This window comes from Crocodylus siamensis, chromosome 4, assembly GCF_052110815.1.
Source record: "Crocodylus siamensis isolate JL-2025a chromosome 4, ASM5211081v1, whole genome shotgun sequence".
NCBI lineage: Eukaryota > Metazoa > Chordata > Crocodylia > Crocodylidae > Crocodylus > Crocodylus siamensis.
The window spans coordinates 206,894,855-206,919,821 of NC_143398.1; the positions used below are offsets into that span (position 1 = coordinate 206,894,855).

The window sequence follows — 24,967 nt, forward strand, 5'->3', positions numbered from 1 at the left end:
CAGTTGGTGTGTGCTATTCGTGCAGATGCGTCCACCAACTGCAGATGCTTCCTCAGCCTGACGAAAGGTATTTAAACTCGAAAGATTGCTAAGAAGAATTTTTCCAACTATTTGAGTTGGTCTAATAAAAGATATCAGATTTACCCAAAGAACCTTGTCTGCCTATGTCCTTAGACCAACACTGCTATAGCCTACACTCTTGTGCTGCAAAGCTGCTATTGAGATGATAATAGTAAGGGGCATCTTGAATTGACTTAATTTTATTTTTAGACATATCAAACTGTGCTGCCTTGAGCTGCCAGTATCGCTGCCATTCTTCACCAACTGGAGGAACTTGCTTTTGCCCTGCAGGATATATAATACGCAGCAATGACAGTCGTACTTGCATTGGTAAGTGAACAGTAGTTATACAGATGTCCAGGGAGTTTTGACTCCACATGGTTAGGAAAAAATGCCCATTATTTTTGGATATATTCATGTGAATCAATTTATATAATAAGTAGGCAAATTTTGAGAGTCATGACATTAAATTGTAGAATGAATAGGGACACAGTAAGAAAAAAGTACTCTGGCTCCTGCCAGATGTTTAGGTAAAGGTAAGATAGGATCTGATGCATGATCCACACAATTGTGCCTCCTACCATGCCATCCATGCACAGCAGGAGGTGTGATTGTGGGATCCAGCATCAGATCCAAGCACACCTTATTGCCAGTGCAGAGGGAGCAGAATTATGATCCCAGTCTCCTCCTGCACCAGCAAATGGCAAGCTCCTGTAGCTGGGAGCCCTCAGCTGATTGGGGCCCCTAGCTGCAGGGAAGCATCTGGCTACACATTCAATTAATAGGCATGATAGGAACAAGCCACAAATTTATTGCTTACTTTTCGTGAGGCTTATTCCTCATTTTATCACGCCATTGATTGATTGACTGGCTGGGCTATAATTTAAGGCATGATAAACTGGATAATCATGCCTTAAGTGTAACGTGGCAGGGGCCTCAACAACAGAATATTCCAGTGTTGACAGGACGATGGTGTGAGGAGGATTTACCAGGGTCTTACAACTGGTAAATAAAGACCCTTTTTTTTAACCTCAAGTGCAGAATTGTATTTAGAAATTTTGCTCTCTCAGGGCACCTTTATGTTCACCTCTGATGTTTTAGCCCTTTTTATTGTTTTGTGCCTTAGGAGAACTCATTACTGCTGTCTTGGTGTATATTGCTGTTAATTTGGGAAATCCAGTTAATTATGTCAAAAATGCAGTCTGCTGTGGTTAAAACAAATATGTTACTCATTGTCCCTGCAGAGGGCTGCATTTCTCCTATCTGTATCTGTATCTGTATATTCTGAGGTTACAAACCAAAAATGTTTGCAAGAACTTAAAGGTATATTGAGTCATTTGGCTTTTCTGCAAATCAGGGAATGTCTATGTACACACAAAGTAGCTTTAAACTACTTAGCTCAGATATTAGTACCAGGGTATCTGCAGTATAACAGACCTCAGTGCTTTATTGATTTTGCAACTTGTGCTGAACTCCATCCTTCTGTGGCTACATGGCTAACAGCCTTGTGCTAGCTGATTTTTGGAGTTCTTTTGGAACTTCTGCACTCTCCAGAGCATCAGCTAGGTCAAGTCTGTGTAAGCTGTAGTCTCTGCAATATAGAAATACCTTCAGTTAGACAAAGGAGTGAGTGGACTATTCTAGGCTGAAGTAGCTGTCAGGCTCTGGGTAAAGGAAATGCATGTGGAAGAAGCACTTTTCTTTAACTGACTGATTGTTAAGTTCAGGTCTCTGAACTTGTTTGGAGAGGTTGACAACCCCTCCCCACTCCCATATTTAAGGTAATGTTTCCCATGGGATATATAATATTCCACTGGAGGAGATGGATTACAGTCATTTTGAGAGAGGAACAGTGCCTACTTTTTTTCTACTAGTGATTCATATATAAGAAGGGTCGTCTTCCCTTAGCTTCTGGTGCAATGTGGCATCTGACTTGGGGGTCATTTTCTTCTGCTTAACATATAGATAAATGAAGGGATTAATAAACATTTGCATATTAACTGTAGTATGCTGTAGATTACACTTCCAGTTTACAGTTTAAAACCAGATTTACTGTTTTAACTCCAGAAAGGTTAATCTGTTGTTTTAGTGATAATTACTATTTTAATTTACTATTTTTCAAAACCCAAGTTTTCAGTTAGTCCTCTGGTTGTCTGTTCCTGACTGCTTCTTATTTACTATGTAGTTGTGATTTTTTTAATATCTGATGTTTTGGAGCACCGCAGCTGAGAGAACCATCTATAATAAATACCGAAAAGTGCTTTTTGGAAAATAGTTTATTTCTACTGTGTGTCAGCCAGTGCTTAAGGCTGCAGAATCTAGTAACAAGGCTGTGTTTGATCTTGCATTTCTTTGGGTTCAGTCACCTTTCTGCGTTACTTAGTTAGCAATTCAAAGGCTATTTTTCCAGCAAAGTAATCCAATTCCAGTTGTCCTTGCATCTTTCAAAATGAACAAGTTTAGGTTTTCAGTGCCAAAGCCATTTCCAAGTTAGTGCCTTTAATATGTTGGTTACTTCTGCTGTAAATTACAACACAAGTTGGTGTTGATTTGTTAACACTTGAGGGAGAGGAGAGGGAAGAGACAAGGAGAAGTTTTGGTCTGAAAGTTACTTTAAAACACCATGAAGAAAATTCTAGATATGCCACTATTTTAGGGGAAAAAATTTCAGCAGCAACTGGAGAGTTACCTCTAGAGCCCACCTGTATCATCTCAGTGAGATTTTCTAAGCACATTTGCAGTCAAAGCTGGCATATTGATCCTGATGAACGTCAGTAGGTAGAAACACTGATTCTCAGGGTTCAGGAAAATAGTAGTGGGATCATGCAACGATGTAACTCCTGCACTCTCTAGAATGTCAGTTTTCATTTAAAAGTGATATTTTAAACCCTGTAAGTAGGGGTGCACCGACAGGGATTTTTGGGGACAATACCGATACACAATTTTTAAGCAGGCATATTGGCTGCTACAGATCCGATTTCCAATACAGCTGAGTACAGCTGGTAAGTCTGTTGTGGTGGAAGGGAAGGGGCTTGGGTGGAGGCGGGGCAGATCAAGGCCCCTGTGGTGAAAGGGAATGGGACTGGGACAGGTACTGCCCAGCTGGGGTGGGGCAGGGTGTGGGATGGAGCTGCGGCTTGTCCACGGGGCGTGGGGGACGGCTCTTGCTGTGTGAAGCCTGGGAGGGCATGGAGGGATGTGGGTGGGGGAGGAAGTGTGGATCTGCGTGGTTGGGGCAGGCTGCAGCTGTGGGCTGAGGCTGGCACCAAGGCAGCACTGGGCAGGCAATGGCGGCAGTGATGGGAGGGGACTATGGGGGTGGGATATAGCCACCCCAAAAATTGCTGTAGCCATCCCATAGCCCCCCTCCCAGCACTGCTGCTGCCTGCCCCATGTAGATCTGGGGGCATGTGCCCCCCCCACCCATGCTGTCCCGGATAAATGGTGGGAGCAGTGGCAGGAGCCACTGGATAAGCAGACAAGCACAGAGGTGGGAGCTGCCCCCCCCCTTCTTGTGCCCCCCAGATGAGATGTGGCTCCATCCTGTGCCCCCCTCACTCTGGCTGAGCAGTGCCTGCCCCAGCCTCAGCCCACACCCTCCTCACTATGGGGGCCTTGATCTGCCCCCCATGTCCCTCTCCTTTCACCACAACAGACTTACCAGCTGCATGCAGCTCTCCACATTGCCAGCTGTGCTCCTTGCTGCCTACGTGCTGTGCTGTGGCTGTGTGCATGCACGGGCCATTTATCTTCCAAATTCTCTTTCACATCAGGCCGATTTCCGATATAGACAATTTTCTTTATATTGGTGCTGATCCGGTATTGGACCAATGTATTGATGCACCTTTACCTGTAAGTGGTAAAGAGAACCTTCACAGTGCAAATGTATGTAGCATCAGGTTGCTGAGCCTGTTTTAAGGCTTCCTTAAACAACAACATGCTGAGCTATATGAATTTATTATGTTTATCTTAGTGCTGTAGCACTGAGCTTAATGTTCATAGATGTGATTCTCTCTGGCTGTATAGTTATAACAACTAGAGATAGGTCTTAACTAAAGTTCAGATGTAATAATAACTATCTTGGATAATAAGGAGGTTGTGGAATTTCTATCCTTGGAGGTTATTAAGACCTGGCTAGAAAAAGCCTTTCCTGGAATGATATAGTTGGGGGTGGTCCTACTTTGAGCGGGGGGTTGGACTAGATGACCTCCTAAGGTCCCTTCCAGCTCTAATTTTCTATGATTAACATATACCTGTCTCTCTTTTTATACACATGGCTACTGTATATAAAGCAAATATAGTTAGGGTTGTTTTATTAAAGCCTGGGAAATGGTTTATCAGTTATTAGTTCATCAGCATGAAAGTTCATTGACATCTTTTGGATTGCTATATAGAAAACAAAGCATTATTATCATTATTTTATATCACAATCTTAGAGTGACATTTTTTATGGATTGTGAATATTTCATTGTGAGGATGGGATCAGCCACATCCTTAAAAATCAAAATATTTGATTACAATATGGAAGATGTCTTCAAAATAGTGGCTTTTGGAAACTTGGACATTAGACCTGTCTAAGTCATTGGGATGGTCCCCAGAACGCCCAGGACAACTGGTGAAACTTTACGAGATCTTTCCTTTTGCCTTATTTGTCAGATGTTCATCGCATGAACAATGTTTCTGATATGGATTTATTGTAGGTCCTCTGAGCCAGTAAGATGTTTGGTTTCCTGGCTTCTGCTGGTCTATCCAGCTGCAAGGTGAAGTTCCAGTAGGATTATCACTTCATCCTCTCCTTTTTACTGGGCCAGGTTTGTGCCCTAATGATCTCTTCAAGATCATTTCCCAAAGAGTCAGGTTAAATGAATTTAAATGAAGGATGTTGGCTTCTTAATTATGTCTATTGCTATATACACCTTGTGCCAGCATTGAAGAACTGCAGGCAATATGCATTATAGCCTTTGTATGCTTGTGGTATTGTCTGTGTTTGTCTCTGATTTCGCCAGTTTTCAAAACATAGCATCCAGCCAGGTTTTGTAAAGAGCTTCATCTTGTGAAGCTACAATAGAAGCTTAAGTTGATGGTTTTAAATGGGCTGTTTCTAACTGTTTAGAGCAGTGGTTCTCAACCTTTTTGGGCCTGAGAAACTGCTTGATAGACTTGATGCACCTCTCAGAAAATGTGTTTTCGCTTGTTTTTGGCTATAGAAAAATAATAGAACAAGTCATCTATCTCAAAGAACTCAGAAAGACTACAACAGATCAGAATGTTTTAACATTGGATGGAGATAGAAGTTACATTTTTTGCATGATTGGGTCCCTGAAAGTGCTCTACAGCTGTGCCATGATGACACACTCGCATGGCCACAAAGTGCTTTTGAAGTGTCTGATCATGTGAAAAATTAACCCTCCTCAAATGCCTTGAAGCACCTTAGGGAACTTGTGTTAATTTTCGTGCATTGAGACTGGGTTGTTTTCCCCAACTCCCCTGGGACTGTCAGCAGGGAAGGAGGGTGGAAGAAGGGGGGAAACCAGCAACAGCGAGCTGTTCTTTTCACGAGCTGCCAGCTTGCGTGGCTTGAGCTGGGGGGTGGGGAGGGGGTGAATCAGAGCCCCCCTGCCTTGCTTGGCCCGGCCATTCCCAGTGCCCCAGCCATGAGGGTTGTGAGGGACATGAGGTTGGGGGGCTCCTATCCACACTCCCCCTCCCATCCCCACCCCCCTCCCACTCAGGCTGAGCAAGCTGGCAGCTCATAAAAGGAGCAGCTTGCTGTTGCTGGCTTCCCCTCCCTCCCTGCTGACAGCCCTGGAACTGGGAGGTAGGGGGCAGGGCTGGGGAGAGGGGTGAGTCTTCGGCTAGGGAGAGGGACGGCTCCTACAGCTTGCTAGGAAAGGATTTCAGGGTGACATGGAACCTTGGTTGAGTCTCATTAACATAATGGAATCTTCATTAGCATTCCTAATAATAAATTATTTTTAAATGTATTGTAAATGAACAGTTAAAATCAGTTTTATGTTAACTGGCACTATCTGATGTTACCTGATACAATCTGTATCAATTGGCCTGTAGATTCCCATTCCTGTATGTTCATTACTCACTAGTCTTCTCTATAGATATATATAAATTAATGTTGATATACATAAATGTATTGATACAATATATAATGATCATGTGGAAAAATATATTCACATTCAACCACTACCTCCACTTGTAATACTCACTTAGGAGCTGCTAATATCTTTCCACATTTTCTCTTCTTATTTCTGCTCCTGCTCTTACCAATAGAAATGTTTCTGATAACTAAGAATGTTTCAGAGGGTGTAGTTTTTTATGCTTATGGCACAACAGTAGTTTTATCACAACAATAAAAACGTTGGTCAGTTCTGTAGTAGATCTTGTATTGACTTCTGGTACCTGTTTCTTTCAATTTATTCTCATGCTGTGGATCTGTTACTGACCTCAGTCTCATAGGAATTGATCCAACAACATGATTGGACAGTGGGAAGGTGCTGAGTACCTTTAGCTCCCAAGGACATCAGCACTTTTCAGCATTAGGCTACAGGATTGTTCTTTTGTACTTTGAGGTCCTCCTATCATGAATGGAGAACTTAGAATTAAGGATCTGTCCTTTTTTGTTGTACAGGGCAGTTTCCAGTGATCCTACTGCCTGTCTCTGTCTCCTACTGTCTTGCACTGTTGTGTGCAGCACAAAAATGGAGATGAAAAGAATCTTTGCAGACAGATATAAGAAAAACAGGGAGTGTAAACTTTCTGGGCTTTCAGAGTGTGAAGGCATCTCCTTTTTTCAGACTTTTATTTATAAATGTGTTATACTCATCTAATAGATTTTGATGACTGCAAGATGTGGGGTATATGTGACCAGCTGTGTGAAGATCGTGTTGGGCATCACCAGTGTCGTTGTGTGGAGGGTTATTTCCTAGAGCATCACCGGCACTGCAGAGCTAACACTTCCAGTAAGTAAATGGGAGCAAACATTTTTGTTGTTGTTGTTATACTAGGAAAGCAGATGCTAACTTGTCATGTCCTATGTACTTGTCGAAATGTCAATACTTTTTTAAATAAATGAAATCTGCTTAAAGACAGAGAGTAGACTAAAAATGGTCCACTGGTATGAAAGATTATGCTGCTTGCAGAGTGCGCTCTCATTGTACAAAGCCAACTTTCCTGTAGAATTTTCTGACTAATTGGTCATTTTTAGACTGCTTGTCATGTGTCCTGTTATTTGTATATTGCATACCTGGTTTCCAGTCATTTTCTCTTTCTCTTTAATGGGACTTTATTGGGTGCATCTACACAAGACACTTAATGCGCAGTAGACAGTGCATTACAGCACCACGGCAAAAATGATGCTATTAGGCTAATGCTCAGTAGTATTAATCTGCCATTAACCTTCATAAAAAACCATGTGATTGTGCTAATGCATAGTAGGGCAACCTACTGCACATTTATTTAGTACTTCCTTTTGCAAGTACTAAATTTAATGTGCAGTGGGTACTGAACTTTAATGGATGTGTAGATGCACCCAATGGGAGCTTTCTCTGAGTAAGGTGAGCAAAATTTGTGTCTTAATATGTTCCTCTGAAACATATGCACAAATCATGTCAATGGATATGTAGTTTCAAAACAGGCTTTTCTTCAAAGTCTTCTTAACTTGAGTTTCTTTGATGTGAAAGCTTCTGATGTAATATGAGAATGAAGAAAACATATAGGAAGTGGCAGTACATGAACAGTCATGGAAGAGAAGCTGCATGCCAGCATCAAAGAATCTGGTTCTCACAGAGAAAAAAAGATCTTTTGAAAATTTCCTCTTTGATTACGAAAAGGAGAAGTTAGCAAAAGGAGGGAATGAGTGAGAAACTTGCTTAGGATATCGATGCATAATGTATTTTCCTCACTCAGTTCCTTCTAGGTTGCAAATGAGGATGAAAGCTAGGTTGCCACGCAGTAATTAAAGAACCAAATGTTGAAGTGGATGCAATGGATACATCTTCAAAATAATCACAGTTGTAACCAGTAGGCGGACATTTCTACCCCGATCAATGTCGGTTTACAGTAAATTGTTCTGTTCATAGTCTGAAGCTCATTGGGTGTGTCTACACATTCATTAATGCACTGTAATTACGGTGCATTAAGTTCAGTACCTGTAGTAACAGGTACTAAATGTGCCGTAATTGGTGCTACTGCACATTAACACACATGAATTTTTTTTTTAGTGACATTAATGCACAGGAGACTAAAATCTACTGTACATTTGCTCATTAGCATGGGTTTTTCCCACCATGCTAATGTCCAGTAGAATTTAGTTTTCTGCACATTAAGTGTCTCATGTAGACATGCCCATTAATCCCCATTTACAAAAGAACCTATTCATATCATCATTGAACACCTCTTGTTACCTTCACTTTTAGCTGGTGTTGCATCAATTATTTTCTCAAATGGTCGTGATTTGCTCATTGGAGATCTTCATGGAAGGAGTTTTCGTACTTTGATGCAATCACAAAATCGTGGAGTCGCAGTTGGAGTGGACTTCCATTTTTATTTACATAGAGTCTTTTGGACAGACACAGTACAAGATAAGGTATGTAGAGCTTTCAAGTGAGATACAGTTGTTTTGAAGGTAGGGAAAACCAGGAGCAGAATGTGTTGATAGCTTTTAATTTTGGGGAGTAAAGGCAGGCTGTATCTTTGTTTTCTAACAAAAAAGGTCCCTTGAGATGTTTTATGTTAATCACCACATTTTTCAAGTTATACTATTACATGTGATATGTTAAACAAAGAAAGCTATTATATTATGCTGTCTTGAGCAACTTTTAATTTTAGTTGAAATAGAGTCCAAAAGCCTAATTAAGAGAAATAGTAGACATTCTTTCAAAACTGGGCAAATTTTTCTTAGTAATTTTTTGAAACTTGATCATTTAAAATGTAAAACTGCTGTACTTTCCAAGATGATAAAAATCAGATTTCTCCATATACTCTAAATGGAATGGTAATTGAACTTTGAATAACACATATTGACAGTATTTTGTGTAATGAGCCAATATTTTGTTACACTTCATTTTTTTTGAAAACAGGAAACAGGTGCAACTTTAACTTAAAGTAAAGCAATGTAATTTTTAAGAAACAGTTTGGGGTACTTATTTAAAAGTCAGGGGGATTCTTACCTCTGTCTCTTCTTCCTCTCTCAACTTTAGTTAAAAGAATCAAACTTGCAATTCAGTTGCTGAACATCCCAAAGCTATCTTTTGTAGGAACTTTTTTAGGACAAGTTAGCCAATAGTGAAGATTTTCCTGTATCAGTAAGAAGTTGTTGTCTTTCTGGGTATCTTGCCATGTTACAAACATTACATGTCATTCTACTTATACATTCAATTTCTCCAAACTTCAGACCTTTAAAAAGAGAACAATTTAAAATAATAAAAGATTTTAATACATACTTCATATGCTGGAGGGAAATAGAAGGATTTTTTGTCCGTGGCTTCCTTCCTACTGATCCTATGTGGAAAGGGTTGGGACAAAGCAGTGTTTGATGATAGTGAGATTTGACTTCGTCACACCATCATTTAATCATGGTGAACCTCTGCAGTATAGCCAACATGGCCCTGAAGGAAGGATAGGATGTGCATCAAAGTTGTTTTCTTGTCACAGTTTCTGTTATTTTTTCTTGCAAAATGCTTCCATATGTCATGGCTGAATTGATCGTGACGGCATAGTTTTAAGGCTGAAGCCAATATTTTTATTCTGACAGGAGTTCCAAATTCTTTCTGAAAAAAGTATAATTGAAAAAATGGTATTGATTGAATGGGTCTTTCCACCAAATGTTCTGCAAGGAAGGGACTTTGTTTTTCTGTGTACAACACCCAGTACAGTGGGACATTTTAAAATATGTGATGGCTATTTTAATTAGTATCATAACAGAAATTGCAGAGCTGTTAGTAAACAAAGGCAATTAAGTGGATACCCAAACAATCAAACTAAGGTGCAAACTCCATGATACATCATATTCCACTTCTAAAGGATTCCTAAACTCACCTCGTATTTATTTGGTTCAAAGCCTATTCAGTCTTCTGTTGCCGGGTATGAGAATTGTGGTGGGGATGGTTAAACAGTTCATCTACTTAGCAGTATCTGAAATAACAGATTATTTAAAATGATGTGACCAGTATTTCAACACAGTAGTAATTACTAGGGTTATATTATTTTGTTTCGTGTAGATGAGAGTTTATGTGTAAAATTAAAGTGACACATATAATGAACAGCACACTGCTAGAATTGAGGTAAAATAACGGAAACAGAAGGAGGGATGCTTCTCATTTGTGAATGTGAAGGGGAGCTTTCTCTCCCCCTTCACTTTTGTTGAGCAATGATTCCTTTCAGTTTCCTCTCTTCCTCTGTTAGTGCAGTAAGTACTCCCCCTCCTGTTCAATAACTGATTACACTTCAGCATGTAATGCTGCAAATCCAGCCTATCCCTAGTTCAAGAAAAGCAAGACATTTGCTACTTTTAACTTATATTCTTTGCCCTTTGTATTGCGATGCAAGAGAGTTGCTAACCTGAACAGTCTATAGGAATCACAGGCATTGGTGAACTCTCTGCTTTTTGTGTTTGCTTTCTACTTTTTGCTAACTCCTAAGCTAGGGAGTAATTTTTAATTGGGTTACGTGGATGCAGCTAACAGAAGAATTTGGCCCTGTATTGTTAAGATCATTTGGTGGTTCCATCTGTTATGTGACTTATATTATGATTAACAAAACATCATGTTGCTTAATAGCGTTAGCTAATAATACTTATTTTATTTTCAGGTTTTTTCTGTGGGAATTGATGGCTCTGATATGCAAGAAGTTTTAAATGTTTCAGTTGACACACCTGAAAACCTAGCAGTAGACTGGGTTAACAATAAACTGTATGTAGTTGAAACCAGTGTGAACAGAATAGACATGGTAAATTTGGATGGAACAAACCGTGTAACACTCATTGCTGAAAATCTGGGAAATCCTAGAGGAATAGCACTTGACCCAACTGTTGGGTAAGTGATTAAAATGAAGTAATGAGAGGATGGCTAAAATCCCTGCACTAATTTGTAAAGGAATAGTAACGAAGAAGTAGGCCACAATTGTCTTTGGGAGTAAAACCTAATATGGAGTTCTGGCAACTTGTGATCTATTTGGTTGAGTTAAGAAAATTTAAACCTAGCAGTTCTATAACATTTCATGGGGATCATCAGATTCAAATAAAAAAGTTATCCAACACCCTTCCTTTCCAAATTTCCAACTCCTTGAGTGTAGACTTACTGACTTAAAATTATCTTCTGTTATCTTGCATTACCTTCCAGAGGTGGCTACATTTCATAGTGCGATTAAGGTATTCTTCTACATATTATGTTGTACAGTTATATTATTTGGGAGGAACACTGTATACTTAACTAAACATGGAGAAACATCTATACATAAAACCAAGCTGAATCATACCAATAATTGTTCGTTTGACAGGTCTGGAAATTACTTTTACTCTTACTTTTTGGAGTCTGTCTTAAGAAAAAATAAAAGATATACCTATGCACTAACCCCTCAATGAGATATATGGGTGTGCATCCAAAGGTAGAATTTATTCTTCATGATTTTATTTATAACGGTGAACTGTTTGCAGCATAAGCTAAAGTGGTGGGTGAACCCTGTGAAGCTTATATGTACTCCAATTCTATATATTTCAGAGGCATGATAAAGTTGGATCTTCCTTAAGAAGGCCCACCTAGTTGATCCTAGCTTTTGCAGAGTATTTTGTTAATATTTCTGTGCCCCTTGCTAAGCACACTAGAAGTTCCATTAACTTCTGAGTAAAATCTCCCTTCTTGCTGGACTCCACTGTTACTACTAAAAACAATGGGCCTGGTCCTCAGCTGGGGTAACTTCATTTGTCTCCGTGCAATGCCAGCTGAAGAACTGGCTGCAACCCTGAAAACTTGCTATTTTAAATGCTAAAACGTTTTGAAAACCTACATAAAATATAGCTTGCACATAAAAGCTTAAGGAAATATCAGAACTTTATTTTTTTTCTTTTATAGTTATTTATTTTTCTCAGACTGGGATAGTCTTTCGGGAGATCCTAAAGTGGAAAGAGCCTTCATGGATGGCACAAACCGTCAAGATCTGATAAAAACAAAATTAGGCTGGCCTGCTGGAATAACTCTGGATATTGTTTCAAAAAGGCTTTACTGGGTTGACAGTCGGTTTGATTACATTGAGACTGTAACTTATGATGGACTTCAAAGGTAGGAAAGAATTTTATTTTTTATGTTATGTGGAAACATTACTGTACTATATCTAGTTTAAATAAATATCCAAGAAAATGAGTTGCATAAAAGACCTATATAACAATATAATTAGAATGTGATGGCATGTACCTTGATATATGTGGTGACATATGAAATTTGGAAAGCCATAAATTTTCCGTTGTTAAACCTGAAGATTTATGCTGCTTGAACCCCACTTTTTTCCCTTTTATACTTTTTGGACTTCCTTCTTCATTCACTTTACTTTTTATTGTCTGATACGTTGGTTTACATCTCATGATTACATTCATCTTTCATTATTTTATTACCTTTTCACCTTACATTTTCTTTTTGTGTCTTTTCCTTGCACTATTTTGCTGCATTCATTCAAACTTCCTCAAACTCAGGCTGCATGAAGGACATTAAATGTTCTGATTTCTAATCTCTTGATCACACTTTAAACCTAATTTTAAGTCTGCAGGAACAGCTGTTTAGTAAGTCAGCATTTACAAAACAGTTATCATCAAATACCATCTGAAATTCTGTATTATTTTCAGTATAAAAATAGGGAGTGCTCGTAGCACACAGGGGAAAAACTTGTCAAGCCTTATTTATTGTATATTGTTGAGAAACCTGCTTGCCTCTACATGTCCAGGTATGTCTTCTTGTTTGGGTAACATAGAGACAGAAGTTGCACCTTTTCTATTTCCCTGTAATGTATACTGTATAAAAAACAGCTCTCTCTCAAGCAAACAGATCTACTGCACAGTTTACTTGTATGTGAAGAAATGCTCACATGAAGAATAATGTTGGTATCTTTGTTTTGCTCCTTTATCTGCACTTTTTAAGGCCATTTTCAGGGGTTAGTAAGGCTGGAATGCAAGCAATTAGAACAGTCTCTGCTTTTCTAAGAGAACTTACAACTTATTGTTCATATAACTGAGATGTTTACATCAAGGTAAAAATATGCATTTAGCAAATGTATCATTGGTATAGTATTAAGGTACTGTTTTAAAGCAAGCGTAATTGCCCTCCTGAGTGATACCTAACAAAACTGTAGCATATACCTTATCACAACTGGAGGGCTCTGGAAGCATAGATTTTTGGTTTATCTATAGGAAGAGATCCTTATGTCATGAATCTGAGTTATTGTTTCTAAACTGAGATGGTTAAGGATTGTTAGGTGAATGAAACATTTTGCTTAATGCATCCATTCTACTCAAGCATTGTTAGAATAATGTATATTATATAAATAGATGGTAGAGGTGTACTGATATATTAGTTGCACATTGGATTAGTGCTGATAAAAGGAAAATTAACATTATTGGCTATTGGCTTTTTTTGGCCTATGTAGCCAATCATGTTGCTGATAAAGACCGTGTGCATGCGCACAGCCACAGCATGCATGTGGTCAGGAATGCAGCTCGTCAGCTTAAAGAGCAGCACCTTGTAGGTAAGTCTGTGGAGGGGAAAGGGGTCAGGGGGCAAAAAGAGGCCCCCACAGTGAGGGAGGGAGTGAGGCAGAGGCAGGGGCTGGGGGAGGTGCTGCCCAAGTATGGCAGTGAGTAGGATCCCAGGGCCAGGAGTGGGACGTAGCTCCAGGCAGCTCGTCCAGCACAGGGCAGCTCCAGGCAGGTCATCCAGCTGCTACATGCATCCCCAGGGGAGGCATAGGGGGTTATATTCCCCCCAAGATTTGTGCACAGGACAGAGATGGGCTGCAGGCTTGGGGCCAGGGGCTGCACCAGCCTCTTCTTGGTGAGGGGGTTGGGTTGGAGCTGGGCTTGGAGTGGGCAGGAGTGGAGCAGGCTCAGCTGCGTGGGGTGGGTGGTTGGCAGTGCTGGGAGGGGTGACTACTAGGGGTGGCTACAGGGAATTTTGGGATGCCTATAGCTTCCCCCAGCACCACTCCTGTTCGGAGCACTCTGCTCTACTCTCTTTCCCTTGGGAGCCCTGTGCTGCAGTGGATGCACACCAATACAGGGCTCCCAAGAGAAAGGCAGCAGACTGGAGTACCCCAAGCAGAGGCAGTGCTAGGAGGGAGCTTGGGGGCTATAGCCACATGCCCTTTCCCCTCCACAGACTTATCTGCTGGGTGCTGCTCTCCAAGTTGCCTGGCTGCATTCCTGTAGATTGGCTTTCGGATTGGTATCAGCTGATATGGCTGGTTAATAATTGGCTATTGGTATTGGCCAAGAAAATCTTTACCTGTGAACCCCTAATGGATGGCATTTCATTGTAATGCATTTATTTTCATTTTATTCCATGTGTGACTGGTTTAGACTTAGTAGATCCTTCTGTCCATAGGCCTCTGTATGTTTCTCCAAATGTTACTGTGTAATCCATCTGATTCTCACTTGGTTTGATGTTTCATCCCATGTTTATTTGAGGTCCATTTTATCCCTTTTCCAACTGTTACAACTTTCCTAATCTTCTCTCTTTGGTGGCTCTTCTGTCATGCACTTCGTAATTTTGAATTCATTCCTCCATTTCAGATTTTCCATCTTTATTTATCCTTTACATCATGTCCTGTACTTCTCTGGAGAGTGCCAACTTTTCTGATTAAATGGCTTTTGCTATTCTTTGTACATTATGCCATATTTACTCAATTCCAAGAGGAGGGTTTTTTTTCTTCCATTTGTCATGGGGAAAACAAAGCCTTATCTTAGAATTGAACATCAGACTCTTCCAGCTGAGAGCTGTGCGGGAAGTGTAGTTCCCTATGAACAATGTCAGCAACACACAAGTTCCTGCTTCCGGTGTCAGATAACCTCTCTCTCCCTTGCTGATAGGGAGCAGACTCTGAAAGAAGGTATCTCCCTGCTGCTGCTGTGGTTTCCAGCTGAGCTGGGCTCTCTGCACACCTGCTCCCCACAGCTCCCAGCTGGAGCTGCCCAACTACCAGCTGAAGTAGGCACAGAGGGTACCTATGCAGGGAGGCTGCTCTGATGTGCTTTAATAACAGTGCACTGGAGCAGACTTGATTAACTGAGTCTGCTGGAGCCTGTTAATTAGTACGGCCCAGCAGCATCTTCATCTCATGTATTAGCATTTCAGTGCTGCAAAATGGCAGTGGAGGCACTTTAACTAAAGCTCGTTAACTAAGCTTCTGTTCACACTGGTCTCATTGAAGGAGCTTTAGTTAGTTAACGTGCCCCTGCTGCCACTTTGAAGAGCAGGGACAATGATATTCGAGATGCCGTGGGTACTTTAATTAAAGTGCCCCACCCCTCCCCACCCCACCCCTGGAGCATGTGTAAAAATGCCCAGGAGGACCCCCAGCATGCCCATGCTGCAGGGAGCAGCTGTGGCAGCTTACAGGCTCCTCTTTCTAGCCTGCTCCTGCCCAGTGCGGGAGGGAGGGGATCCAGGCACTTGCATGTTGCTATCATTGTTTCTGCCTAGCTGGGCTGTTGCACAGCTGCTCCCAGCACTGCAGGGCAGGAATGGGTCAGGAGCAGCTCTGGGGTCCCTTAGTGTCCAAATCATGTGGGGAAAGCAGTGTGGCAGGGAAGGGGGAAGGCAGAGAGGAAGGTGGTGGGGAGGTAGGTGGTGGGGGGTCAGACATGGTGGGGAATAAGTGATGAGGGGGGCAAGAGTCAAAGGTCAGGCTGCCCCTTTTTCACATGCCACTTGCCCCCTCCTGCCTGCTCTTCCACCCCTGCTTTCACCACAATGTACCTCCTGCCAGTGCTTCCACTACTGCCAGCCCTGCTCTGTCTGCCTCCTCTCCACTGCTGCTTTCCCCATTGCCTGCCCCTTACCCCCTGCTCGTGTCCCCTTGCCACCGCTTTTCTGCTGCAGGATCGGGGTGGAGGGGAGAAATTTAGGAAGACCCTCCAATAATTAGATTCTAGACATGGAAAATTATAACAGTTTTATAATTTTCCATGTCTAGAATCTAATTGTTGTGAGCATTGTCTTAAATTTGAATCCATCATGGTAAATTTGGTAGTAGCTTTATTTTTTTGACCAATTTTGGTCTCTTCCACCTAAATCTTGGCCATTCATCTACTTACAGAAATAGATGTCATTTCATGAATAAGTAGTTTTCCCTTTTTTCTGCTGTTGTTCAAAATGAAGTGAATTGATCTTTCTGACAATATTCCTTATGTAACTTTAAAATGTCTTTGTAACAGGAGAACAGTAGCTCACGGTGGCTCGCTGATTCCTCACCCCTATGGAATAAGTATTTTTGAACATAATGTTTATTTTACTGATTGGACAAAGATGGCAGTGTTGAAGGCTAATAAGTTTTCAGAATCTAACCCTCAAGTTATCTATCAGTCTTCATTGAGGCCTTACGGAGTGACAGTTTATCATGCCCTTAGGCAGCCTTACGGTAAGCCAGCTGATAGTCAAGAGAGAGGGTAACAATTTTCTCTTTAGAGTTGATAAAATGTTGCTAGTTGTAATAACTGTTCTCCATGAATGCACAGTTGGTCTTTATCACCCAGTGGCTTGACTGAGCCCCAGTAGACTGTTAAAAGCAATGTTTGATAGATATACCAATACTCAGAATGACCTATTTTGTTAATGAGCTATTTTGGCTTCTAGGGTTTGATCCAGCTCCCATTAAAATAAATGCAGGCATATACCTTATCAGGATTTGGATTGGGCCCTCATTGACAAGTGAATGTTCTGTATATAGGACATAATGATGTATTGTACCTGGATGCAGAAAATTATGTACCAAAGAGTTAGACTTAAAAGCCAAAGCCTGTAATGTGCTGAGTGCTTTTTTGGAAAATGCCAAGCAACCTGAATACCATTTAACTTTAATGGGAGTTTGGGATTCCAGCACTTTGTGGGAAATGCTCAGAACCTTCCAGGATTGGGTCCCATGTTTCATGCTGTCTGCACAACATAATGCCAGTGAGAGTTCCCTTGGCTCTGAGGCAGTATATCTCCAAACGATATGCTGGAAAGACTAGGGAAAACTCAAAAACCTAAAAACTTATGATGCCTAAAATGTTTATAGCATGATGGTTCAATTCCTTCCATCTTATTTTCCAGTAAGAAATCCTTGTGGCAGTAATAATGGGGGTTGTGAACAGATCTGTGTTCTCAGCCACAGAACAGATAACGATGGACTGGGTTACCGCTGTAAATGCGTACTGGGCTTTGATCTACACATAGATGGGCGACATTGTGTTGGTAAGGCAGTGGGTTAGGGCTGTGGTAAGTAGTATTACTATATAAAAAATGTTACAGGTATAATTGCTCTGCTCCAAGCAAAAAATGACCTCAAAATATATGTATGCTATGGCAGAATATCATGTATGTAAAAGTAAAGGGTGAGAGAGATGATGGGCTGGGAAGAGAAAAGCAGATTTAAGAAAGAATTGAGTAAAGGAGCACTGAAGGGACTTGGAGAACTGTTTAAATAGGAATGTAGAGAAAGCTAGAATAAAGGGTTACCCTTCTCAATTCACATTAGGTTAGATATGGTTAGCTTTTCAATGTTATTTCCCTGTGGCTTCTGTTGGCAGCTGCACATGCCAACTTCTACAGTTGCTCCTTTAAAATTAGTACTCTCGCTACAAGTGTCACAAGAGAACTAGGATATGGTCAAGTTAGTTATGGTCTGGTAATGTTGGAGGTCACACAGAGCCAGTGGTCTATCAGTGGGTCACCATAACAAGTAATGAAAAAGCAGTGATTGTTGTTTTAATGGAGCAGTATTTTCTTGTAACAAGAACTTGAGTCTTTAACCGCTATATGTCCCATGTTGGTTTTATTTAAAGACCCTGCCACGTATGTTCTCTGCTGGATTCTGTTTTTCTTCTTTCCTCCATTTTACTACTTCAACATTTTTTTTAATCCTCCCCCCCTTTTTTGAAATTGTAATTTTTTTTATATTCTCTTCTTCTTTGTCTTTGTGTCTTAATTTTTTGTGATTCCTTTTATTCCTTGTGTTTCATTTTTAAAACAAGAAAAATAAAGCTAAAAAGGTCCTTTGATTAATTTTGACTCACTTGAGTCTGTAGGTAAAGCCTATAAGGAATTAAAATTTGTCTATTTTTTTACAGCTGTGCAACAGTTCCTGCTCTTCTCATCACAGTTAGCAGTGCGTGGGATTCCATTCAATCTCTCTACCCAGGAAGATGTGATTATCCCAGTGACTGGGAGCCCTTCATATTTTGTTGGAATTGATTTCTATGCACAGGAGGACACCATTTTCTTTTCAGACACAAGTAGAGATATAATTTATAAACAGAAGACTGATGGTTCTGGTGAGAAGCAAACTACTGCTTATGGCTTCTCCCTCCATATGTAGGGGTATTTGCACTGGTAGCAAATTTTATAATTTGCAACATTTGGCCATCTCACTGATATTATTTGGGTTCAGGTTTTCATTCTTTGTACACCACAGCTCCCATTGTCTTTACTGAGATATTTGGGTATGCAAAGAATACAGAATCAAGACACCAAAATTGATGTGATGTTGAAACAAAGAAAGTTACAGTAGGTACAAATAGCCTTTCTTTGTGCCACTAATCCTTAGCCTGTTTAGGCAGAATTCCTCACTCCACAAACTGCTATTTCCCTGGGAGAGGGCAAAATTAAAATCCACAGGGTTGTCAGCTCCTGTCCTATGTCAAACCATATTCTCTCCTTTAGGAATATGATACTTGTTGTCTGCAATTTGCTCTCAAGCCCACTGTCATTATTTAGTAACTTAGACATAATATTTAAGATCATGCAAAAGCAGAATCTGTACTAACAGAAACCTCTTTGTTTCCTATTCATTTGTCTTCTTCTGAAGGTTTTTAACTATGCTGTATGTTATGGATTCTAGGCAGAGAAATCCTGACGGCCAATAGGGTGGAAGGTGTTGAAGATTTGGCCTTTGACTGGATCTCAAAGAATCTATATTGGACAGACCCTCGATATAGGAGCATTAGTGTGATGAGGCTGGCAGATAAATCCAGACGAGCTATTGTTCAGAATTTAAATAATCCTCGATCAATAGTAGTTCATCCTGTCATTGGGTAAGTATAACTTTGAGCTTTGTTTTTAAAGATTCTGAAGTTATGTGTTTTAAACAGCATCAGCTTGACAGAATGTCTGACTTTGGACTTCTCATTTTCAAAATATCTTCTTTCTCCTGCTTCCTTCTTCTTTACTATTTTTTTTTGGTTTATTCTGGCACAGAATTCAGCACCCAGACCAGAGTGCAAGGTGATACAGATTTAGCTTGAAAGGAATACTCAATAGAATTATCTTTAAAGGCACAACATTTTTTTCTTTTGCTTTTGTCTATTGATATAAAGCCAAGAGAAGCCTGTTAATTTGGATCATTTGGATTAGAAAACTGTTCTCCACAGGCTAAAGATAAAGTTCTCTCTCTTACTTTTAATACACGTTTGCTTCTCAGAATTATAACTTGGATCCCTTCTAATGATGACTTTCATTTTCTGTATCTGAATAATTTTTTTTGAAATCTGAAAGATGATTCTGTCTATATTTGATACAGTCTGAATAACAAGGTTGTACTGTGTTTGAAAAGAAAATCTGAGTTTCCTTTGATAGAAAAACTTTGCCTATAATTATAATTCTCTGCAGCTATGGCTATATTAAAGCTTAGTTTTTCACCACATGCTTCAGGTCCATATCCTTATTATGGAATATTTTAATGATTCTTTGCCTAGTTTCTTTAATTCTATTTTCACTTTTGTAATAGCAATCCCAGAGGTGACTGAGCTATCTTAAAAATGTAGCGATGAGCTGATAAGGAACATTCTTGATATCTAATCCCTGGAATGTTAAGCTTTTCATTTACTCAGATAGACAGATGTATTAAGCAGCAAATTTCAGCTCTACAACTATAGGTGCATTGAAAGGTCAGGACTCTAGGTGTGTTTGAGCATGTCTATACTGCAGTGACAGTATGCTCTGGCAAGGACATTTCTGTTTTGCCCCATCCACCTGTTCATGCCAATATGCACCAAACCTAGAACTATACTGATGAATTCACTCTGGAATGTTCCTATGCAGCTGCTACAAACCTGGAGACTGAGGTTTCTAGGCTTAAGAGTGTCATCTGGAGGAGGTGGGTGGGCAGGACATACTTCAGAATGTCCTGTCGACAGCAGGATGTTGCTATGGGGAAAACGTAGATGGGCATGCCTCTGCTTTCTCCATTTTCATTGAATATATGTCCTTCAAACTTCTCTTGTGGGCTCAGATCAAGCATAGTCCTTTGCTTGCCTGGCAAGGGAAACACCGTGAGCACTGAGGCAGTCGGGGAAGACTGCTCTCCTGCAACGGGGATAGTACCTGCCAAGGTAATGTATAATATACCGCTCACTTAGCTGCTGGAGTGGGAAATTCTTGTCTTTATGCCCGCTTTATGGAAAGGGGAGACTCCTCCCTAGCTTGCTCCTGCGGCTTTATGGCCAAGGGCAAGCAAAACTGAGGGGCATCCGAGCCCCAAGCCTCTGGGGTTGGGCCTGCAAGTAGGATGTTTGTCAAAGGTTTTGGAAACATCTGAGGCCCCAGATGAGGGTGGAAGATGTTTGCCAGTAGTAGGACCACTTATGGTTTTGGACTGACTCACAGATATGGAATTTGTTTTGGCTAATTTGGCTTGGAACATGGGGGGAAAAAAGGCCTTCAAACTCTGGAAACAGGAAGGGCTTGTTAAAACTTGTTTGAGGTGTGCAAATACTTCCTCCACTGCCAAGATATGCAGCTGTTAGCTCTTGGATGTCCGGTTTATACCTTCCTGGTCAGGTGCAGTGTATTTGGGGTATTTTCCCACTCAGTTTTATTTTACTTCCTGGATAAGAGTTATAAATTCTTACCTGAGTGGAGCCATTTATACCAGCCAACCGAAAGTTATAGCTTCTCTAATGTCTGCAAAGTTGGGACAAATAAGAGAAGTGTGCTTTTTAAACTGTGCATTTGTTGTGCTAAACAAACTATTTCACTGAAGGAAAACAATGATATCTTCATGGTTAGGTATATTTGCCATGAGTTTTCTTTTGTCTTCTTTTTCCCCCCCAGTTATATATTCTGGACAGATTGGTTCCGTCCTGCTAAAATCATGAGAGCCTGGAGTGATGGATCCCATGCCTTACCAATTGTGAACACAACACTTGGCTGGCCTAATGGCTTAGCCATTGACTGGGGGTAAGGAAAATGCAGAAGAAAAGACATAGCAGTGTTTTTAAGTAAATTTGTTTTTTTCTTTAAACAATTAGAAGACACCATCAAAAGTATCTCTTTAACTTTTTTTTCCAAGAACAGCAACCTGGACATTGTCTCATACAGTACATTGTAAAATCAGAGAGTCACCTTCTCAGGAGACTATTTATTTTTCTTAAACCTCAAAACGACTATAGCATTTAAAAGTTTCTCATAAAAAAATATAATGACTTCTTGAATCATCTAGAATTGTTTGCTTATTTGGGAAAAATGTTTCATAGTTTCATAGTTTCTAGGGTCAGAAGGGATCTGAGTAGATCATCTAGTCCGACCCCCTGCCATGGCAGGAAAGAGTACTGGGGTCAAACGACAGCAAGGTGTTCATATAACCTCCTCTTAAAGACTCCCAGGGTAGGAGCCAGCACTACTTCTCTTGGAAGTTGGTTCCAGATCCTAGCCGTCCTGACTGTGAAGTAGCACCTCCTGATATCTAGCCTAAACCTACCCTCTGCCAGCTTGTGACCATTATTCCTGGTCACCCTGGCAGTGCTCGGGGGAAAAGGGACTTCCCCAGTGTCTGCTGATCCCCCCTGACTAGTTTGTAACAGGCCACTAGATCCCCCCTCAGCCTTTTCTTGTGGAGGCTGAACAGGTTCAGGTCCCATAGCCTCTCCTTGTAGGGCCTGCCCTGCTGCCCCCTGATCATGCGAGTCACCCTCCTCTGGACCCTCTCCACATTGTTCACATCCCTCTTGAAGTGCGGCGCCCAGAACTGGACGCAGTACTCCAGCTGCAGCCTGACCGGTGCCGCATAGAGGGGGAGGATCACCTCCTTGGACCTGCTGGAGATGCATCTGTGGATGCATGACAAGGTGCGGTTGGCCTTCCTGACTGCATCCCCACACTGCTGGCCCATGTTCATCTTGGAGTCAGTGATGACTCTGAGATCCTTTTCTTCCTCTGTACTGACAAGAAGGGAGTTCCCCAGCCTGCAGGTATGGTGCTGGTTGTTCCTCCCCAGGTGCATCATTTTACACTTGTCAGTGTTGAATCCCATCCTAGTCTCATCCGCCCACCCTTGTAACCTTTCTAGGTCCAGTTGGAGCCTATTCCTCCCTTCTAGCATGTCCACATCCCCCCACATCTTAGTGTCAAATTTGAACACTTTTTACCCCCTCGCCCAAGTCACTGATGAAGATGTTGAACAGTGCGGGCCCGAGGACTGAGCCCTGCGGAACCCACTGCCCACATCCCTCCAGGTTGAGAAGGACCCATCCACCACCACTCTCTGGGTGCGGCCCTCCAGCCCGTTGGCCACCCAATTGACTGTGCAGGTGTTGACACCACAGCCCCCCAGTTTCTTAATGAGAACAGGGTGAGAGACAGTGTCAAAAGCCTTCTGAAAGTCCAGGAAGACTATGTCCACTGCTACCCCTGCATCTAATGATTTGGTGATCTGATCATAGAAGGCCACCACAGGACCTGCCACTAATGAACCAGTGTTAGTTGCCCCTAAGCATGACCTCCCCTGCTGGCCCCTTTTGGATATGTGCCAGAATAATTTTCTCAAACAGCTTGCCTAGGATCGAGGTAAGACTAACTGGCCTATAGTTTCCCGGGTCCTCCTTCTTCCCCTTTTTGAAGATGGGAACCATGTTGGCCCTCTTGCACTCCTCTGGCACCACAACAGAGCACCATGAGTGCTTGTAAAGCCATGCCAGGAGTCCTGCAATGACCTCAGCCAATTCCCTTAGTACTCTAGGGTGGAGATTGTCTGGACCAGCTGACTTGAATACATCCAGTCCCTCCAGAAGTTCCCTAACTAGTTCCTCACTAACCCTTGGCCCAGGTGTGCCTCCCCTGGGGCCTGAGCGGGGCCCAGCGAGGGGGTGACTGTTCCGGTCCCTGCTTAGGAATATGGAGGCAAAGAAATTGTTTAACATGTTAATTTTGTCATCTGGTGTGACCACCAAATTTCCTAATGTGTCCTGCAGGGGCCCCACATTACCCAGAACCTTCTTTTTACCCCCTGTGTATTTAAAGAAGGACTTCTTATTGTCCTTAATCTGGGAAGCTAGTCCCAGTTCCATCTCTGCCTTGGCCTTCCTGAGTGCCCCCGATGTCCCCGAGCAACCGCAGTATAGTCCTCCCTGGTGATGGCCCCTCCCTTCCATTGGGTGTATGCCTCCGTTTTAGCAAGAGACATTCCCGGATGCTTTTTGTGAGCCATGGAGGCTTGTGTGCCCTCCTTCTCCCTTTGATTCGTGTTGGGATTACCTCCCTTTGGGCTTGGAGGATTGTCTCCTTAAGGAGCAACCACTCTCCTTGGACACCTGGCTCCCCTCCCCTCTGGGATCTCAGTGCTTTCCTGACTAGTCCCTTTAGTGCATTGAAGTTTGCCCTCCTGAAATTTAGGGCCGCTGCCTTACTACAGGCCTTTGCCACCTTGCGCTAGATGGTGAATCCCAGCAGGCAATGATCACTATTGCCCAGGTGGTCGAGCACCCGCAGCCCCCTCACCAGGTCATCTCCCGTGGCCAGCACCAGGTCCAACAAGGTGTCTCCCCTGGTGGGGCTGTGCACCTCCTGGGTTAGATGGAGGTCCTGCACTCTGGCTAAGAACCTATGTGAGCGGTCAGATCTGGCTGACTGCTCTTCCCAGCAGATGTCTGGGAAGTTCAGGTCCCCCATGACTACGACATCCTTAGACTTCACTACCTCCATGAGCTGACCTAAGAATTCGTGGTCGAGTTCTTCCCCTTGGTTGGGAGGTCTGTAGTAGACCCCCACTGTTAAGTCTCTTTCCCCTTGACTGCCTTGTATTCTAACCCAAAGCACTTCAGAGTGCCCTTCCTCTGATTCTTTGTTAATTGATGAGGATGGGTATTCCTCCTTAATGTAGAGTGCCACGCCCCCACCTTTCCTTCCTATCCTGTCCGTCCTGTACAGCCTATAGCCCTTGACATTCACCACCCAGTCCTACCCTGTTTATAAAAATGTAAATCTTGGTGATAAAACATTTTTATTATTTTTAGGGCTTTAAGGCTGTACTGGGTTGATGCCTTTTTTGATAAAATTGAGCACAGTACCTTTGATGGGCTAGACAGAAGGACTCTTGAACGTATTACACAGATGACTCATCCATTTGGCCTTACTATCTTTGGAAGTGAGTATAACATTGAAAAATGTGTCTATTAGAAGAACATATAATCATCAGAGATTATATATGACAAAATAATGTGCAGTCTTTTGAGATAAAGATTTCTATAAAAGACAGTGTTGACTTGCAATAGAATATATTCCGTGGTGTTTACTTATTTTGAAGACTGCTTTTTGTATGTTTGTATGTAATCATTTGAGAATTTAAATGATCAGTTCTGTGGATCTGTTAAGCCTGAACTAAGAATTACAGCTGCTAAAAAGCATGACTGGGCAGGTGCAAGATGGATAATGTGCTAATACCCGAG

At 41.7% G+C, this 24,967-nt stretch overlaps 1 protein-coding gene across 3 annotated transcripts in view; it reads left to right on the forward strand.

Moving 5' to 3' along the window:
- Positions 1-24,967, forward strand: part of LRP2 (LDL receptor related protein 2) — a 217,917-nt gene that overhangs the window by 47,517 nt on the left and 145,433 nt on the right. For all 3 annotated transcript variants that reach the window (XM_090045536.1, XM_090045537.1, XM_090045539.1), the window contains exons 9-19: positions 271-390; positions 6,906-7,034; positions 8,490-8,659; positions 10,882-11,105; positions 12,141-12,347; positions 16,487-16,689; positions 17,364-17,504; positions 18,380-18,583; positions 19,150-19,342; positions 21,360-21,485; positions 24,536-24,666. In XM_090045536.1, the coding sequence (XP_089901662.1) occupies positions 271-390; positions 6,906-7,034; positions 8,490-8,659; positions 10,882-11,105; positions 12,141-12,347; positions 16,487-16,689; positions 17,364-17,504; positions 18,380-18,583; positions 19,150-19,342; positions 21,360-21,485; positions 24,536-24,666 (1,848 nt within the window). The remainder of the gene's footprint in view (positions 1-270; positions 391-6,905; positions 7,035-8,489; positions 8,660-10,881; positions 11,106-12,140; positions 12,348-16,486; positions 16,690-17,363; positions 17,505-18,379; positions 18,584-19,149; positions 19,343-21,359; positions 21,486-24,535; positions 24,667-24,967) is intronic.